Source organism: Phaenicophaeus curvirostris, chromosome 2 (assembly GCF_032191515.1).
Source record: "Phaenicophaeus curvirostris isolate KB17595 chromosome 2, BPBGC_Pcur_1.0, whole genome shotgun sequence".
In the NCBI taxonomy this organism is placed as follows: domain Eukaryota; kingdom Metazoa; phylum Chordata; class Aves; order Cuculiformes; family Cuculidae; genus Phaenicophaeus; species Phaenicophaeus curvirostris.
The window spans coordinates 125,947,914-125,960,553 of NC_091393.1; the positions used below are offsets into that span (position 1 = coordinate 125,947,914).

The window sequence follows — 12,640 nt, forward strand, 5'->3', positions numbered from 1 at the left end:
GCTTCCTTACTAAAAGAAGACTGGAATGTGGAACCACTCTAAGGTTAGACTAAAATAATCTTTAGTCTCACTGTTGACTGCACAAAGGAACACTTGCTTCCCAAAGGTCACAGAAGTGAGTATTGCAGGTTAACTATGCTAATGATCATTGTCTCGGAAAGACAGTCTCAAGGATAGTTGTTTACCTGACTTCTGGTTTTGCCTAGGAAATATTCAGTTTCTCCCATGAGCTGTGTCTGTTTGTACTGCCCATCAGGCTCCTTTCAAGACCTAACACTCATGAAATCATGAAGCTGGTGGAAGTTAAGCAGACTGTATTTCATGGTAATAAGACAGAAGGAAAATTACAATGAACTAGTCATTGAGGAAGGAGCAATTTAATGATTGATATGTGAAAAGCAGATATTAAAGAATAGCTTTGGAAGACATTCCTACTTGTTATTAAAAGCAAAGTTTCCAAATGCAAGGACCTTTCCCCTTGGCTATGTATTTTTGTGAATCAAGACCTTCTTTCTGACAGTTCTTTTCCATTAGAAGGAAGATTTGCTTTTCTGTGCTTATGCTAAGTGCAATGGTATACTATAAGCAGGATTGTTAATTTAAATGAAATATTTTTTTTTTTTTTAATGTTTAAATACCACTGAGCATTATACATGATAGAGATTCTAAACCAGAATAGATCTAGTGGACTCTGCTCTGCTCTTCTAATTCTTTTAGGTAAGTACATACTTCAGGTAATCTTGTTTGTCTTCTGGTCCTGTGAACAGTGTAATAGTTCAAAATGTTGGTCAAGCTATGGCCAGTTTCATGACCATTGATTATCCATCTATACCAAGAACATATGGAACGGCAGAACTTTAAAAAATGCTAGGTAACACTTTGGAAAAATAAAAATGTAAGAAGCTAACCATTAAACATATTTGGTATCTAAATGCCAAATCTCAATTAAGATTTGTACTCTAGACCGTTACGCAAACAGAGTAAATACATCCTCCTACAGCTTTTCCATCATGTGAGTCACCAGACTGAAGTCAGTCCTTCTTCATATGTAGGAGAGGCAGGGTAGAATCTGTTTTTTTTGTGAAAGAAGTTGCTAAGGAGATGGTTGTCCAAGGAAGAAAAAGGTGAACGTGTTATTTTATTTGTTTTGCTTTGGCAGGAAGCAGGGCAGTGAACTTGATGAAGCTGTGGGTACATCCAGGAGACTTTGCCAAGGCAGTTGGATTAAACATCTTTGAGCTTTCAAAGCTTGGCTGAAAATGAATTGAAGCACAAAATTACTCATAAATCTCGTTTAAACTATACATCACCTAAAAAGGTTTGACCAGGTGATCCTAGAGGTCCCTTCTAGCCTGGCATTCTGTGATTCTATGATAAATGAGCAATGAGAGCCCATAGCATCTCCTTATAGAATAATTTTTCTTCAGTATTTCTTTTATCTGTATTTTTTGTCTCTTTGTTGTCACTTATTTCACAGTAAACTCCAAAACCTTTGACCACAAACCAAAATTTTTAGTTCTTTCAGGGAGGTTTCTCACTGAATTTGCAATGTGTTTTGAAGCTTTCTTCCTTTATGCTGCAGCTCATGATGAGAATTAGGTAGATTATGTGACGGACTTGACATTAAGTCTTGTATTATAAGACTCGGTCCGTGTGTTTTATTTTCTGTTAGAATTCTTGCTCTTATCAAGTGTGTTGCTGCTGATCAGTCACGTGGTGTAAAGGAGGAAGAAATAAAAAAGTATGAAGAACCCCCTCCTTTCCTGGTATTTCCTATATTCAAGGATAATTACTTCTCCCAGATATGGAAAAGAATTTAAACTGCATCTGGAGATCTGGAGCTGAGATTTCTGTGTTGCCATTAGTATAATATATCTTTGACCTCACTGCAGTCAATACATCTTCACCCACTAGGAAGTAATCCTGAGTTTTTCCCTATGGAGACCAAGACATTGCCATCTTTAATGAAAGGTCCTAGGCCATGTGAGTATTTTGATCCATGAGGTGGAGGGTACCCGCATCCCGATGTACACCAACTACTCTAACCTTTATCCACCCTTGTCCTAGACTCCTTCTTTGCTTTCACTCCACAAGTCATCCCACCTAGGCGAAGAACACAGCATGTTGAAATGTTGCTCTGAAATGGTGCTTTTGACTTGGTATTTGAACAAACAATTGTTAAAAAGTTCCATTTGCACAAATTAACTGGAATTCTTTTAAAGCATCAGCTTTACCCGAGTCACAAAGAAAATGTTTAAAACTTACTGCATAATCCGTTGTCACAAGCACTGGGGCAATCACTGCAGGGGATTCCTTTCTTGTAGGGTGTCGGAATTGAACCTACTATATTTCCCCTGAAACATCAAGATTACCAGCATAAAGTCATTATACCATATCTGAGGATAAAACTGAAGCATATGGGTGCGTACATGCATTAACTTACACTCAGTCTTTAGTCGTATGTCAAACAATTTTTATATGTATGTTGGCTTTATCTGGAAAGGTTTTGGCATCAGGAGGACTGGCAGGGGTGGCTTCTGTGAGAAGATATCAGAAGATACCCCCAGGTCTGACAGAACCAACTCCAAGTCAGAGCCAACCAGCAACAGGGGTAGCACCTCTGCGATAACATATTTAAGAAAGAGTAAAAACTGCTGTGTAGCAGCAGCTGGGAGGAAGGAGTGAGAATACGTGAGAGAAACAGCTCCGCAGACACCAAGGTCAGTAAAGAAGGAGGGCGAGGAGGTGCTCCAGGTGCTGGAGCAGAGATTCCCCTGCAGCTCATGGTGAACACCATGGTGAGGCAGGTGGTCTTCCTGCAGCCCATGGAGGTCCATGGTGGAGCAGATATCCACCTGCAGCCCATGGAGAGCCCCACGCCAGAGCAGGGGGATGCCCTTGAAGGGAGTAGTGACCCCATGGAGGGCTCAGGCTGGAGCAGGCTCCTGGCAGAACCCCTGACCCGTGGAGAGAGGAGGCTTGTGACAGCATGGGGGACATAGGAGCATCAGAGACAACGTGTGATGAACTGACCACAACCCCCAGTCCCCAGGGAGGAGACAGAGAAATCATTAGTGAAGTTGAGCCTGGAAAGAAGGGAAGAATGAGAGGAACACATTTTCAGATGGTTTTCTTATTTCTCATTATCCTACTCTATTTGACTGGTTATAAATTAAATTAAAAAAGTCTGTTTTGCCCATGATGGTAACCAGTGAGTGGCTTCCCTGACCTTACCTTAACTCATGAGTTTTTTGTCACAACTTTTTCACCCCATGTCCTGTTGAGGAGGGGGAGTGAGAGAGCAGCTTGGTGGGTCACTGGAAGCTGGGGAAGGTCAACCCACCATGATACAATGAGAATGTGAAAATGAATTTTAGACAGTTTTTAATATCATCGTTCTGTCTTACAGTTCCTGTTAAATTTTTTGGTATTAATTGTAGTCTTAGCTGTGTTGTCCATCTTAATATGCCCTTCTGAGCCAAGATTTCAAGTTAAACATGGAAAATATTTATTTGTGATTTACTGTTATGAAAATTAGGATTTTTACACAAATGAAATATAATCTGAAAATCACTGATATTTTTTATGCTTTTGCTTAATTAACAATTCCTTTGAGTTTTTTTCCTGTCTTTTAATATTCTTAATACACTCCTCACCTGTGGGCCCTATTACAAATTTCACCATCTCCCAACTAATTTTCTCAATGCAATGAAAGGTTCCAGAATCAGAGTGAGTACGTACGCGGGGCAGTACTGGCAGACATAGAAGAATTTATATTTGCTGTTGGGACAGAAAGAGACAGCGCATCCGACTTCATAAGAACTGTGCCAAACCACCTGTAGGTATAACAATAAAAATCAGCAGAGAATAAGAAATATATATTTGAAAATCACTTAAGTACAATATACATCAAAGAAACATTTTTAACCAAGATAAGTCACTTTATTTACCCCTTAGAGCAAAATATAAGTCCTGCCTTGCTAGAAAAACTTTGTTTCTTCCCTGCTTTCACCCCTGAACTGCATAACATTTAGGATATAATGATAAATTTTTCTGCACATCTATATATCATTTATATAGTTTTTCATTCAATTAAATCTGTTAAAGAAGATGTAGGAATCATTATGTGAAATCTTGTATCTTGTGTTTCATTCAGGTATATGGAGGAGGTTATCATATGCCATTTTCCACCTGGAATCTCCGAGTCAATGGAGCTCTGCAGACTATAACACACTTACTTATATTTTCTTCCCTGTATTTTAATAACCCTGTTTTTCCAGTGTTTGCACAATTTTCAGGTGTTAAACAAACAAATGGTTTTCTTCCCTTTGTTTCTCCTGACGTTTTGAAATTCTCTGTAAAGACATCAAGCCTATTATTTTCATTTTAAATCTGTTACTTTGAAAGTTTTCATCTTGTTTTGTCAGAATAACTCTCATGTCTCCATTGTGCTTATGACCTTCAAAGATAATGAGAGGGTAAGAGTTGCTTAGCTAACATTTAGGTATTTATTTATTAAGTCTGAAATATAAAAAAGTTGCATCTACCTGAGTGAAATGGCCAATCACAGCACCTGGTTTTTTTTCTCCAATTCCATATTCAAAATCTTTCTCCTCACTATACCAGGCCTCAACAACACCTGCCCACGGGAAAGGGGCGGATGACATGAAGAGGTTTTCACCACATTGTACAGCTGAAAAGAGAACGCATAAAAGATCCATGTGTGAGAAAAAGACAGCAAACAGTAGCATGATTTCCAGGGAACTTCTCATCCCAGATGGGACAGCAGGGTTTTTTGTTTTCCGATTCAGTGATGGTGCCCTAAATTCTCACCTGACCAGTTTGCAGCATGGCCAGCCTGTTCGGCTGGTAGTTTTGTTGTTGACAGACCTTCTGCTTGTAGATGCACCTGCCCAAGTGCAGCACAGATGCATGACTGGAATTGTGTTATTTGGAAGTTAGCAACGTGGTCATTATACAGGTCACAGCTCAGAAACCTTGGGAAAATCCCAAGAATTCAAAGGTCACTTGTGGTTCAGAGGAAGCTGTCCACCCTCTCTTCGCTTGCTGTTTCTATTTAGGTCCAACCCTACTGCATAGGCAATAGTTTTCATCTGGTGTTTGCCTTAGTAAGTACAAGAGGATTTGTTTCCACATCTTACACGCAGCATAGAGTGAAGTCAGGCAACACCATACTGGGCACTAATTATGTCTATTTTTAACCCAGCGCAGCTGTAGCTTCAGTATCCGATGACTTCTACATACATATGAACCTCCAAGACAGTTAGAGGAGGTTGCAGAGAGGTGGGTGTTGGTCTGCTCTCCCAAGTGATAGCTATTAGGACAAGAGGGAATGGCCTCGAGCTGTGTCAGGAGAAGTTTAGACTGGACGTTAGGAAAAGCTTCTTCACTGAAAGGGTTCTCAGGCCCTGGCAGAGGCTGCCCAGGGAGGTGGTGGAGTCCCCATCCCTGGAGGGGTTTAAAAAGTGGATAGATGAAGTGCTTAGGGATATGATTTAGTAGTGGACAGATGTGGTTGGAATTCATGATCTCAAAGGTCTTTTGGAACCTAATGATTCTGTGATTCTATGATTCAAGTTGCCAGGGGATTCAAAAATTATGAATCTTGTCTTGGCAACTATGCTTAGCGCCACAAGTAGGTTTTGGACCTTCACCCTTTGCTCCTTCCTCCCCAGACAGTTTCAGCCAGCACGTGAGCTGGATTTTGCATGTGGTTCCCCTTTTTCTGACAGATGTTTTTAGAGAATAAGCTTTCTCACTATGACTTTTTTCACATACTGAAGAAAACAGGATATAGCTCTCTCAGCCTTTAGAAGAGAAAGCTCCAAGGAGACCTTAGAGCAACCATCTAGTACCTGAAGGGGGTGAACAAGAAAGCTGGTGAGGGACTTTTTACAAAGGCTTGGAGTAATATGACAAGGGGGCAGATTTAGACTAGACAGAAGGAGGAATTTCTTCACACTGAGGGTGGGGAGGCCCTGGCCCAGGTTGCCCAGGGAAGCTGTGGCTGCCCCATCCCTGGAGGGGTTCAGGGCCAGGTTGGATGGGGCTTGGAGCCCCTGATCCAGTGGGAGGTGACCCTGCCCATGGCAGGGGTGGAACTGGATGATCTTTAAGGTCTCTTCCAACACAAACCATTCTGTTATTCTATGTAAAACTGATGGAATTGGGATGAGGATGGGATTGAACTTTTATCACTTACTGGAGAGATTTATGTCTAGAATTTAGCCTTTGTCCCTTGCACCAATAAAATCATATTACATATAAATGGTATCTCAGAAAAAACCCCAAATCCCATTAAGACCCAGACTGTTCACATCCGACACATATGACATTATCTGCTTAGCACTCATGCTTCACTTACTCGTTTTCCTCATGTTAGCAGGACTGTGACTTAAAGTACATTTATTGGCCCATATCTGGGCGTTCTTTGCAGCTTGAGGAGACCATTTCTTAATAAAAGAAGAAAATATTAGTAATTAAGACACAAACCGATTAACAACCCCTCACGAAGGAACAACATTTGGAAATTGCACTACAGAAATAAATCATATACAAAATCCTTTCCTTCCCCTTTTTTGGGGGCTAGAGGGAGCAGGAACAAAGTTACTATGCACCCATGAGGATAGAAACTGTGAGGACTGATGAAGAATGCAACACAAAGAAATGAGCAATGGTGGGGTTCTTCTTTTTCCTTTTCTTTTTTCCTCCACAAGAAAGAGATATTATTGTTCATATGCCACAAAATATTCCAGGCTTTCTTTTTCACATGCCCAGCTTTGTCGGTCTTGGTGGTGGCCATGCATAATTTTTAGGTAAGGCCTGGAGAGTGAATTTGTGGCTAAAAAAAGTGACGTGATCTTGTATACAGCCCTGTATCTCTCACAGAATCCATTTTCATTAAAATAGGTTTACAACACACAACTCACCATCTTCATCATGTTGCTGGCAGTTGGTTTTACTCCTCTCCTGAGGGCATTATGCTTGTCAACAATTAGATTTTGTTGGTCTGCTTTGCTAGTTGACAGAGCAGCAAAACCTTCAGGTTCCTAAATTGAAAGAACACGTTATATTTCTTTTTTATTTGAATGTAACTAAATCCTGAATCCCATCTAGGAAATATTAAAATACCTAAATACTAGCATCAACCAAGGAGATGCTCCTTGTTGTGGAGGGGGTACTGTGATGTTGTCTCCTATGTATCTCTAGCAGTGCTTCCATGTGGAGTAACACTTTCAATGGTTCTAGAGCATAGAGCTTAGCAGTAATAACTGGTTCCTGTATCTGCCAACCTTGTCTGGATGGCTGAGATATCCTGGGGCACCTCATGCACCTGTAGATTCTTATATTTAAGCAACTGAATCAGAATTATTTTACTATTATTATAATTTCCTTCATGAGGTTTTGAGGAAACAGGTTCTAAAAGTCAGCTGAAGATTTAAAGTGCATATGATGTGTCCCCGTTCTTCAATATTAAACACAGCTATCAATGCATTTATTATTGAAGGACCTTGCCGTTTGATCGCAGGATCACCCCAGACCTCTTGTGGGACTTTATAGGACACCCCACTGAACACGCAAGCATGACAATGTTTTTGTGCTGTAGATTTTCTTCCACTCCTGCCATAACTGATAACTTTTCTCAAAGTTTTTGTGTATTTTCTTATTAAAATCCAGCCACATGAAGGGCTCGTCCTTCTCTTTAGTGTTCCAGACTGCAGCATGTAAGAGGGAAATACAGTCAAGCCTTCAGTCATTTTAGCATTTCTGAAGCAGAAGGAGCAAACTTCAGACTTCAGCCTAAGTATGGGATGGGAGGAACAACTTTAAATACATGTTGAGTATGTTAGTTCATTTAGGTTTTTGAAAGAAATCAGTGGTAAGTGTTGAGAAGGTGGGACTGTGAGCAAAGGGAGAGGCACATAGCTCAGGACCTGCAGGACGAGAAATGGAGAGTTACGTAACGGCTGCCTGTAAAACTGTGAGCAATTAACAGGGAGAGGGCTGGATCTTTGGGAGACCTGGATTGCTGGATCTGTGCGCATGTGCTTCTGGGAAATCTAGTTATCTCTGACCCAAGTCATAAGAAACACCGCGGCTATAGATGGCTGAGTGTGGAACCAGCCGACTGCTTTGAAATGAAACAGACTGTGGGGATAAATGCTTTCCAGATCCTAGACATCTAATCAGGTTCTTTCTGCAGCTGCTCCATGCAAACAGGAAAAGTCACATTCAGTCAGACCATGAATGCCTTGGGTCCCATCCATAATTTCTGAGTAAAAAGCACGGACCCTACCTTTCCAGTGGATGGAGGCAGCACAGCTGCAAGACACAGGAACACCACTGGCAGAATCATCTCTGAAAAGGGAAAAATGAGGATTTAATGATTTTTTCCTTTATGGAGCAAGCGTTTATTTCTCTGAATGCAGGGTGACTGTGTATTTCCTGGCATTTCTCAAGTAGTGAAGTTCTGTTTTATTTCCCTGCTCCTTCTCTCCTCCTCCCTTTTTTTAGAAGCAGAAAAATAAAATTCATCCCCCCTCTGCATTTCCAAATTTTTATGAATCAACTGCTTTGTACATCTCATACTTCTTTCTGTAACCCTGGCCGAACACTTCCACCTGAATTCACAGTACGGGAGGACATTTGTGCTTCTCTTCCTATAGGAAGCCTTCTGCTCATCGCCGCAGCGTGGAACAGCTGGTGTGCCATGCTGCTTTTAGCTCGTTTCTGTGTCTGTGTTAGTCTGAATTTCCCCTGACTGGATTACATGGATTGAGAGGGGCATGAGACACTCAGCCCACACCTCTGCGCTTAGGTGTCCGAGTCAGGATTCAAACCCCCTGCTCAATGACCGGCACTACGCCGCCTTTCCTGTGAGCTGGGGCAGAACTGGTTGGATCAGAAATGGACAAGCACTGGCTTCCTGGGAAAGACTTATTTCAGAAATATTTTTTTTTTTTAAAGACAACTCTTGATTGTATTGCAGGTAGTATGGAGTGGGAACAGGAATGAGAGCCTTCTCTAATTTAAGAAACAACCACCAGACCCTGGAGTCAAGAATCTACTGGCTCAGGAGCTCAAAGCACCTACCGGCCCTCTAGGGTGATCCTGGAGGTAAGAGGTCACTTCAGAGTTCAGGTGTCTGATTTCAATCAGTCACAGGAGCTGCATTCAGCTCAGCCACCTTGGGCAGCGAAGCAGGTGACTAGAGTGGAATTTACTTGTTTTGGCATTTTTCCCAGCTTCCCACTCTAAGGGAATTTATGGGTGTGTTGCCACAGAGATATATTATTGGCTGAAATCCTTATTTGGTTTTGAGGGTCTGCTGGTTTTAGTTTTAATTTATTCTTAGGGAAAGGCCAATAGGATCTGCTGATCTTTCCGTATTTGGCAAAGGCCCTTTACCTGGAGGCAACTAGTTTATATAAAACACAAGATGTTTCAGCTTGTGGAGAACATGTGGGTAGGAAAAAATACCCTTTTACAAATGGTGCAGCAAGACCCATTTTCCTCACCAGCTTTCTTACATCACTCTAGAGGCAACCACAGCTCCCAGCCTGGAAGCAGAGCGGCTGCTCCAGGTCTGCTACAGAGCAAAACCCACTGGAGGGGACCGTGACTGTGGGCAGGAGTAGCTCAGAGGCCAAAAAAATGGACAGACTGGCCATATTTGTACAATTAAACTCTCCCTGCCTTCAAAATAGGGTGGCTAGTTCCAAACATTTAAAGTTGAGGAAAGATCAAGTTGATCTGAGGGGAAAACAAACTGGTAACTAACAGTATAAGTCATCGATTTCCCATTCTTGATTTTGCCTTGTCATTTGTGTTTAATTTTGACATCACCTATGGCTTCTTGAAGGTTTTGGGAAGTTTTTTCTTACTAACTTCTCTACTGCTTACTTTTCAGAGCTGTTGCAAAAATTCGCAGTGTATATGACCAAGATGTCTAGCAATAAAAGATTATATTTCCAATAACATGAAAAATGATTTTCACTTAATTTCTAACTAGAAAGTAGATAGAGGTGAGCATTGTCTTTAACTGTACTCAAGTACAAGAAAAAAATACATATCCTGAGTGCAAAATGTGATCATATGCAAATAGAAAATAATCCTTTTTGCCCCTGAAATGTAAAAATCACTTATCTGTTTCAATAGAAAAATAACTCTTCAATGAAATCATAAAGCTTTCTATTTTGCAAAGCAAAGTGAGGAAGCTAACTTAAAGATATAGGCAAAGATCATTCACTGTAATATTTTCTATGAATTAGCTTACAATTAAATATAATCAGTAATGTAATACATGATGCAAGTCTCAGAATGCCACTGGAATGTTTTTTAAGACCCACCGGGTTTCCTGCTCCAAGATATTAACATGCTTTTGGCACTCCCACTGATTCTAACCAAATGCTTATGGTTTATGAGATGTAAATTTAATTGCTCTGCATTAATTTCTAGGCACTGATCCTAAAACCAGTCTCTCTGTTCCCCTCCCCTGCTCCCCCTCAACCAAACATAAATCAGGACACGTGCCAAGTCTTACTGACTTTCCTGCAACTCCATCTGTGTACAGGGATCTGCCACTGAAAGATGGTGCTTTAGTATCCCTAGTTTGTATGAGTTTAGCAAACTTATGGGAATATCTTTTTCCCATCCCTCTTCCTAGAAAAAAAATTTTAAAAAAGCTGTATCCTAACTTATCCATACAATTGAATATCTATTACAATAAGAACATCTTCACTGCTTTTTATTATTCTTGAAAAATACCTGAAATAGAATAACAGAAGCTGTGGTTTCACTTGTACAGCATTGTTGCATGAAGTCCACGTTAGCAACCACCTTGCACAGGAACAGTAAGTTGCACAAGTGGCAATTTCCCCACTCTGAAAATAAGTGGTGATAGCTACACATAGCAATAAAATATACTGAACTGAATATACATTTCGAGTTCAATATGTTCATTCTTTCTCTATGTACACATACACAACCTGCCAAGATACTGCTTTCTTGCACACACACAGCTTTTCATCTGTTTTTGATAGTTCATCAGTATTCTCTCCCCCTTTTTTACACTATTTCCTATGTAATCTTACTTTTCACTGAATAAAATTGCCTTCCTGTGGCTGTCCTAAATTGTCCAAGAAGTCTTCTGACAGTAGGTTGCATTTTAATACACAAAAATAATTGCAATACTTTAAACAAATAAATCAATCTCAGTCCTACCTTTTGTTTCCAGGAAGACAGGAAGTTTCTTCTGTCCTTCTGCAGGTGGTTGTGGAAGTGGCGGAGTCGCTCACTGGAGGGTATTTTATAGCTTTTTCGTTTCCTGATAGGACAAGGTGACTCAGCGTCACAGGTATTATAAAATTCAATGAGTGACCAGATAGTTCACTGTATTTGTCAAGTGCCCATTCTTCCAAGAGGGAGGTTGGTTGCTCATGTTCCATTTTTATTTCCTCTTACTTCTTGCATGGGAAGAGATGAAATACTCTGAAGTGATTTCTGTGGTTTTGTTCCTTTTGTGTGAAATTTGCAGTCAATGTGAACGCCAGGTACAAAGCCTTCCTGCTAACGACTGATCCATCCAGTGCTAGTGAGACTTGATCTTCATCTCCAGCGATGAGAATAAACTCAGCTGGCTATTGAGGCGCATCCAGACAGACATTGTGGTAACCAAGATGCAATCTTGCCTATTGATTCTTTCCATCGATGTAAAAAACTGCTTGGGCCAAGTTCCTGTTCAAGTTCTGGCTTCTGTACATCAGTCCTAGAGAATAAAAGTCAAAGATGGAGACAATATAATTCTGTAATTGATACTTTTATCCAGTATGGGATAATGATTAAAGGATTATCGTGTGCACTAGCATCAAAGCACATATAGTATCTTGATTTGACCTTTCCATGTACATGAAGTAAGTTGAGAATGAGTGGAAATCCTATCAGATCAGAAGGGCATTTGCATGCACATGGACGCTTTCTGTCCACATTTAATCTCAAGCAATTATTGACCAAAACAGCTGCTCTTATCTGTCTTCATACAAAATGTTTCTTTCTCCATTTAAATCCCAGTCTTCCTTCCTCATAACTGCTCAGCTCCTACCCTAGTCTCTCATGAAGTGTGCCTTCAGAACAAGCTTTTGCTTTTCATTACCTGAGAAGCTTGTATCAGTGTGTGGGCTCTGCCAGACAAAATGTTAGTGCTGTGATTCATTGGGTTGTAATTGTAGGGAAAGGAACGCGCTCTCAGCCAGTTGGGTTTGACACTAAATTGCAGGGAGGAGCCAATATCTTGGATAATAAGGCTGTCGTTTAGGTGAATCTTAAAAGAACTAAAGAAGTGATCTGACAGAAATGATCTGAATGTGAACAAATGGGAGAGACCAGCAGTCTAGAGAACAGCTCTAACAGAAAATGCTTAAGGATTGCAAGTTGTGTAGGAGTAAATAGTGCTCCCTTGCAACAATGAGGACTAACCACATACTGCACTTGCCACTATGCAGTGAGAGTACCCAGAACAGTGACTATGTCCATTTTTTCTACACTTCTGAATGTATCTAGACCATTGTGTCCAGTTTTGGAGCCCACAGTGCAAGAAAGGCATTAACAAGCCAGAATAAGC

General features: G+C 40.6%; 1 protein-coding gene across 1 annotated transcript; it reads right to left on the reverse strand.

The window, feature by feature from the left end:
- Positions 1–637: 637 nt before the first annotated feature.
- LOC138717319 (cysteine-rich venom protein pseudechetoxin-like) lies at positions 638–11,530 on the reverse strand. Its single transcript, XM_069850829.1, has 8 exons — positions 11,245–11,530; positions 8,318–8,379; positions 6,951–7,070; positions 6,386–6,473; positions 4,548–4,693; positions 3,742–3,836; positions 2,266–2,354; positions 638–1,253 (listed from the first exon to the last, which is right to left on the reverse strand). Exons 2-8 carry the CDS (start codon positions 8,375–8,377, stop codon positions 1,243–1,245), a joined length of 609 nt encoding a protein of 202 aa, XP_069706930.1. The 5' UTR covers positions 8,378–8,379; positions 11,245–11,530; the 3' UTR covers positions 638–1,242.
- Between the last annotated feature and the right edge of the window lie 1,110 nt (positions 11,531–12,640).